General features: G+C 38.3%; 1 protein-coding gene across 1 annotated transcript in view; it reads right to left on the minus strand.

Moving 5' to 3' along the window:
* pik3c2a (phosphatidylinositol-4-phosphate 3-kinase, catalytic subunit type 2 alpha) overlaps nt 1-7,818 on the minus strand; it is a gene marked incomplete at its 5' end in the record, with an annotated part of 43,518 nt that overhangs the window by 21,953 nt on the left and 13,747 nt on the right. Inside the window, 4 exon segments of the mRNA XM_014015981.1 lie at nt 576-718; nt 3,478-3,598; nt 3,785-3,952; nt 4,068-4,190. Of these exon segments, the coding sequence (XP_013871435.1) occupies nt 576-718; nt 3,478-3,598; nt 3,785-3,952; nt 4,068-4,190 (555 nt within the window).

Here is a 7,818-nt window from a genome sequence, read left to right on the forward strand (position 1 = left end):
GAGAGAGAGAGAGAGAGAGAGAGAGAGAGAGAGAGAGAGAGAGAGAGAGAGAGAGCGAGAGAGAGAGAGAGCGAGAGAGAGAGAGAGCGAGAGAGCGAGAGAGAGCGAGAGAGAGAGCGAGCTCAGGTGTTTTTGGGAAACTGTAACTAAGTCTGTAGCATAACTGAAATGTTCTTGGTAATCCTAAGGATTTGTGGTCTATGGAAAGGAAAAATGCAGTTTGCAGGTATATTTAGCTAGTGATGCTGGTACAAACTGTTTCAACAGGTATATTAAAAGCAATAATCTAATCATAGAATTTATAACGTCATACTGTAAAACACTTGCTTCCAGTGATGTTTTTTTACTTTACACACCAACACAACACATCTGTTTTGCAAATCAGGTTAAGAGTCGTAACTTTTAGTGCCATTAGCTGTATTTCAATCTGATGTCTTTCCTGCTAACAGCATTTTCAAGACAAACTTTTACAAGTGATGAGATGAAAACAGAAGGACGGCAAATTAATTTGATCAAACTGGTTTTTATATTACAGTCCTTTACAGCCTTTAAAAAACACATGATGACTGTCCTACCCAAAATTGGAGGCTCGGCTGCAGATTTTCTCCAGCTTCCGTCTGAGGTCTGGGTCCAGCTCCTCCAGTGTGTGGGGCTCAGGACTGGGGGCTTGCTTGGGTCCAACATACAAAACATCCAATGCTGTGTTGGGAAAGTCCACCTGTTGGTAACAAAGATACCTACATTAGGACTGGTTTGTTTTGTTTTTTTTTCCTGACCACACTTCAAAAACAAGAGAAACTTGTACTACTGTCAATACATTCCTGAAGCTTTACTGTAACATTAAGACAAAAACAGATCATCTGCTTTAATGAATGTGTGTACAAGTACAGGAGACAAGAAAGCTGGCTTTTAACACTGAATTACATTAGCTATACAAGGTTTTCTTGTAGAAACCGTTTTAGTTTGGGTTCAGTCAATGCAAACCACACAGAGCTGCATGTGATTTCATTTGGGCATCGTTATCATAACGTATGTGTGTGCAGTAAGCACATTGCTGGTCCTGTTATGTAGGAGGCAAATTAAATCAACATATCTAAGGACTAAACCACATACCATTCCTGTATTTTTCATATCGCAATATACATTGTAGAGTTAGAGAAAAATTGCAATGTCAGTTTTTTCCGACACTACACAGCCTTAATAAGCATGTAGCCGTTAAAACAAAACAGGTGGAAATTATACATAACTACTAGAGGTGAACTGATCGCAGTTTTCTGGTCAATCACTGACCATTAAAAAGTCTGACCTGCTGATTTTGATTTAGGCTGAAACAGATTTTTTTTAAATAACTGACCCTGTAAGGTGTTATACGGTCAGAGCGAACCTTCAATGTCCCAATGTTATTTTATTGAAAAGCAACGAACAATACCTTTCAAACAACACAGACTTGATTTTACTGGACATTAGGTAGTGCTCACAAAAGTGGACAGTGGCAGATTTTCAGACCTTTGTTGAGGTAAATGAGAAGCCAATCTCCCAAAATGAATGAAATCGTGCAGATGAATCGACTGGCTGATTTATCAGTACACGTCTGCAGTTAACCTTGGCAGATAACTAGAATCTAACAATTTTCAGCTCAACAGGGAGGTACTAAAAAAAAATCAAGTTTCTCTAAGTTTTTCTTTTCAAGTCAGTGACTGAAAGCAACAAAGGAAGGTGCTAATTTGCATCAGCTTCGCTTTCTAAGAACTTCCCTTTTGTTTGACAGTGACAAGTTTCTCACACTTCTCGTCTGCTATTCGTCAGGGAATCTAAAGGCCCCTGCATACTAACTCCGAACTGCCAAAATGGGTTCGGATTGTCGCAGTTTCATGACGAAAATTGCGTCATTCTGTTCGGGTTGCCGGCATTTCAGCAGCTCCTCGACACAACCCACTGGTCGAAGTTTTTACGCCCCTCCACATAAGAACTTATTGTGTGATTGGTCAGAAGTTCGTGGGAGTGTTTGTGCTGGAAGCACGCAGATGCTGTATTTTGTTTTAACTGCTCGCTTCAAACAAACAAAACAAAACAAAAAAAAGGTGACTCGCTTCATGAGCCGACTATTGTAGCAGGAAGAGGCGATTTATAAAGATAGTCAAATGGCCAAAAAACACGTGGATGGAGATAAAACAGGCATTTTGCACAGTGGAATCTAACTGATAAAAACTTTGGAGCTTTAACCACAACAGATTTGTGGGTAAATAACATTGGGTGATGAGTCTCAGACTTTTTTTTACACATTAACTGTGTTTCCATTGACCTTGAAAATGCGCAAATTAGAATTTCGACAATAAATTTGCTCAATGGAAACACGTCAAATTTGGAAAAAAAATTATGTTTTTCAAAAAAAAAAATGGTTTTGCGCTAGGATGGAGGTGGTTTTTCGGCTGTATCGAAATTGATGTATTACGCAAAACTGCAATGGAAACACTTTTTTCGCATCACGGGAGTCACATGACCAAGAACCGGCTGTTTCTGCTGGCGAAAAAGATGAGAACGAAGAAGACAACAGGAAGTAGAAGTAGTAGTAAAATCACCAACCTTGTAAAAAAAAAAGTAGTAAAATCACCGACTATAATTTCCCAAAAACACAGCATACGTAGCTGTTCCAAAGTATAAGGGGCTTGTCACTCGAAATCCTCGATAAGACGCCGATGTCTCCTCTGACTGCTGATGATGAGCACTAGTGTCGTGGTAGCAATATGCTATGTGTTTATATCCATGGCCGCCAAGTTTGTAATGACTTATTGCGAGAACAAACATATTCACGCGTAACTTTAATTGCATTTCTTACTTAATGGAAACGCCGCTATTGCAAAGCTGTGTTTTTTCGACATTAGAATATCGACAAAGTTTTGTGCACATTTGCAATGGAAACAACTACTGTGGACTTCAGCGGGAGGAACCCCCCTGTAGTGACGTATGCTGCAGCGGGAGGGGTTTCCCCAGGAGCTCGGCACGGGGTGTCTCAGGGAATATGAAAGGTATGTGCAAAAACAAACACCGAAAAACCGCGTGACTGCGCATCGACTGTTCGGCGTCAGAGGGAGTATGCAGAGGCCTTTATGGTGCATATAAAATGAGCTTTATAAAGGTAACCAAGGTAGCTCCTGAAACGTTTTCCGTAAGGTTAAAAGTTAAAAGTGCTATTTTTACAGAAATTCTTTAAAAAGCAAAAAAATCCTGAACAGTGCTGAAAAATGATGTAATAGTGTTGCCGCACAAAATCTTGAGTTGATGCAACAAAAACAACACAAACTCGTTTAACTTGTTTATGTAACCCATATGTTCTCAATCACAAAGCCTAAACAAACAAGAAAAATGTTTTTGTCTTCAAACACGTATTACTCTGACACAGTGATGAGCTTCTAGTACAACAGATCATTCTAACATGTTAAACAGCATTTTGTTGCATAATAAAACCATGTGACGAACCTGCAGTATGATTCTTTCTGTAGGTAACCTCCTGCGGCTGCTTGTAGGAGCAGCAGCAGCAGCAGGTGCTCCCAGTGGAGATGTCCACAAGCACAGCAGCCTGGTGCCTCCTGCGAGAACTCTAGAAAACACACTCAGCAGGTCACAATAACACAAAAACAACCAGAGAAAGAAACATTACAAATATTGTAACCATTAAACGAGTGCGTTGACATCTCATTAAGCTTATACATCTCAAAGATATGATCAGATTGTTAAATTGAAACAAGTCGAGCAGAGCCTGGTTAAACTGTTCTGATCTCCTCACCGTCTGAAGTCAAAGAGGGGCATAGAGACCTTGCCCAGAAACTCTGGAGCTTTCCTCTGTTTGTTGGAATCTGGTGAGCCGTTGGCATTCTGGTTCAGCACTCCGAACAAAGTCAGGCTCAGGACCGACTCCAGCGGGAGCACGGCTACTGCGATGGGGAAAATAATCCTTGGAGAGAAGAGGATGATGTGAGCAGAGTGAAGAGAGAGTGATAACAGCAGACTTTAAAACCTTGAGGAAATTTAAAAAAAAATGAATGTGAAAATCAAAAGGCAGGACTTACAGTTCATCCCATTTGATGTGGTAGAAGAAGTTTTTGTATGTTCCCACTCGCTTCGAATGAACTGGTTTAAACAGGTTCTTTCCATTGTGGGTGAGAGAACACATCAGGAAGTACTTCTCATAGCTGAAACAACACAACAAACAACACTAATGTGAATTTTTTTTGTCTGCAAAAGCACCATCTGAATTGGCAACAGGATCTGATCAAGTTTCATCTATAAGAACACTAATGATTAGGGTGATTAGATGTCCCAAACTGGGCGGGACTGTCCTACACGTTGCAACAAAGTGCCACATTTGAGCGGGGAAAATTACGAAAAGTCAAAAAATAATAATAATAAATCCACAAATGTTATTTAGTGGCTGCAATTTGCCTCCTTATTGCTGTATCTCTGCCTCTTTTGTAGAAGGAGAGAAGAGAAGAAGGCATGAAGGAAGGGACGCAGCATCAGCTGTCAATCACAACGCGCAGCAGCATACTGCTCTCCTGCACGCTGATGTCACTGTGCTAAAAATATAAATATATACAAACACGGCAAGGGAATGGATTGGACTCATGCAGAATGTAATTTTTATTTTTTTTTACTTTCACAAAAAATAAAATAAAATAAAAATTGGAATAAAAAAGTAGGCCTACATTTTTATTTTTAAAATCCTTAAAAACACAGTAACAGCATTAAAAGCCAATTATTCTCCACTAATTAGGAGAATAATGAATGTAATGCGAGATCTATAATATATAAAGAGCTATGACATCATAACATTGGTGATGTGTCCCACACTGTACCTCGTAAGCATCTTTTTTTGTCCCACACTCAGTTGTTCGGGAAGCTGTTTGCAGGTACTACAATAGTTAAATGAAGTTTTGTCACTTTCATTAGTCCACCATACATAAAACCACAGACAGATGTGAATGGCAACAAACAGAGTTAAAAAAAACATGAAAAGAAGTTTTTTTGCCCAACATATGTTTGATTTTTCAATTATGAGCTAAAAGTTTAGCTCAGATGCAACTCAGGGAGTTAGTTGTGCAAGATAGTTGTTTTGGTCTGCCCACACAGAACTAAAATGTGGTCTAATGAGAGAAAATGTAGGAATAAAAAAAATCCCTCATCCAGGCAGAATAAAATCTGGCATCTATACTCACACAATATAACGGATTCAAAATTTAAACCCTCATTTCGTTATATTACACAAGTTTAAACATCACAACAAGTGGAAAAAAAACATTTGTGACTGAGCCTCTGTAACAACTCTAAATACTTTTTATACATAAACAGACACTGAGTGCCAAAGATTAGTAAATTATGTTCACTAATCCTGGACTGAAAAGAAAATGTTTTGTATGTTTGGATGAGTTGTGTAATTCCTGATGTTATACACAAAAAAACACCCCCAAAAGAATTCTCCGATACAGTTATTTGTTTTGTTCGCTAATTCTAAAAATAGCATCAACATTTAATTGATGACAGATCCGTGCATGTGAGCAGAGAGTACAAACACCAGCACATCCGATCCACGTTCTACACTACGACAGGCTCCGGCTGCTGCTCCGTGCCATCTGTGCTGGCAGGCCCCACCGCTAATTCTGCTGTCTCATATGCTGGCAATGTGATGAGGCAACAGATGGCTAACACATGAGCCACAACAATGCTAAACATTCAGACCTCAATAAGGCAGCGTTACGCTAACACCAGAACAAATACGTATTGCTTCTCATCGGAGGAAATGACTGAACTCACTGCGTCTTTTTGGCCTTGGGCTGTGAAGAGCTAAATCTTTATTTATTTTTTTTAAGTGAGCCATCTTTGGAATGGCTTGTCACTGCTGCAATATTTAATCCTGGCTTAAAATAGCTGCAGAAAGAAGCAGTACCAGGGTAAATAGGCCTGTTTTTAAGCACTTAGTCTTTTTGTGATGGCCTCAAAGACTGACCAGAAAATTGCCCTAATCTTTCACTTAAATTTCAAAATAGATTTTAAGGAAGAAAAAAAAGGACCACTTTAGAAACCGTTTTGATCTCACAACCACACTTGCAGTGCCTACATTCTATTCATTTCACCCAGTGTAGTTTTAATCGCTCAATAACGTCTCTATCAAGATCTCTATTGGGCTTTATCGTGGTTTTATACATCGCAATAAAATTAACTCGAGAAACCCACAGCGATTCAGTCCAAAAATAATAGCATGCAAATGAACTTTCCTTCAGCATTAGAATTTCTAAACATATGCACGGTTTTTGTCACTGATCTTGGTCACTGATGGGTAACAGAGCTGCAAACAGAAAATATGGCTCCATTCTGCTCCGCACACAGAGAGGAGATAAAGAGTGAAACCAAACACTGCCGTGGAAAAATAAGACGTGGGGAGCCGCACCAAAGCTGTTTGTTCAGTAAAAGAAAACCAGACTCGGTGCTACGATAGCACAGCTCAAGAGATCAAACTGTAATATTATAGCATCGTAGAAAGCTGAACTCGCTTCTATGAAGAGATGGTATTTAATAAATTATTACGCAAACTGTTGCTACTCACTTTGATGTTTCATTAGACCAATAATTTGTTTGCAAGGGGTTCTGCAAAGTGTCTTGAAACAGTAGAGGTTCTTAATTTCCTGTTCTGAGTCGCAGAGGTCGGAATCTTGTTGCTTGAGCTTTGAACGTGTTAAATCATTTGTGTTAAAAAATTTTCTCTCAAAAATAGCCACAGAGTCGTCGCTGTCAGCTCTACTCCTTTTTTTTACTTTGTTGTGGGCTTCTCCAACTTGTCTCATAGCTGTCCTCAAACACAGGGTTTCTTAACCTTTTTGACCTCGGAGCCCAATTTGTTGAACATAAAGTGGCACGAGGTCCAGTCAGACATTACAAATGTATGGATCAAAATGATAATTATTCTAAATCTTGGTTTAATTTTTATTGTATTTACATCATCATTTTACTACTAAACTATCATAACTAACATAACTAAATTAAATACACTTACAGTTTAAAAGTAAAACTCCTGTTAAATAATCACAGGACATGATTATGACAAACATTTTTATATTGTAACCTGCCCATAACAATTATATGAACAAATACAAAGGTCAGTCAACAGACCACTCCGGCTTATCAGCACAAAAATTTATATTTTTTTAACAAACAATAACAAAAATAAACAATTCAAAAAATAAAACTGTGGGCATAAAATAAATAAATTAAAAATGTTTAATGTAAATGTTTCAAACTGAAATAAACCTGTAAAAATACATTTGATAAAGTGCAAATGAAAATATAGCTGTATTGCAACTGTATTTGATAATGTTTTGAACTTTTAAAATATTGCATGGTAAAAACAGAAGCTGCACTTCATATTAGTGAAAAACTTTGGCATTTTTTGATGGGTTACCTTCAGTTTTGCTTCTTTTTTTAATTTAAAATAGTTTTCCATTCTCGGCAGGTTTCTATGGTTCTTCTTCTACATATTAAAAAGGTTTTTAAACATCTGAGTGGCGCACTACCGCTACTAGTGGTGAGAATGTGTATTGCACCTTATTCAAAATCAATGCGGTCCCACGGCCCTTTGCGGCCCAAAGTTAAAAACTGTTGTTATTTTGAGGCCCTCAAGGTGGCGCTCGCGGCCCATAGGTTAAGAATCTCTACTCTAAGAGATACGAGACATCATATCATCATTAAAGAGTAACTTACCCCAAAATTAACTTTTTTTAGCTGATAAACTGTCTAGAATGTGTCTAAAATGTTATATAGTACTGTTTC

The sequence above is a fragment of the Austrofundulus limnaeus genome, unplaced genomic scaffold (genome assembly GCF_001266775.1).
Source record: "Austrofundulus limnaeus strain Quisiro unplaced genomic scaffold, Austrofundulus_limnaeus-1.0 Scaffold137, whole genome shotgun sequence".
NCBI lineage: Eukaryota > Metazoa > Chordata > Actinopteri > Cyprinodontiformes > Rivulidae > Austrofundulus > Austrofundulus limnaeus.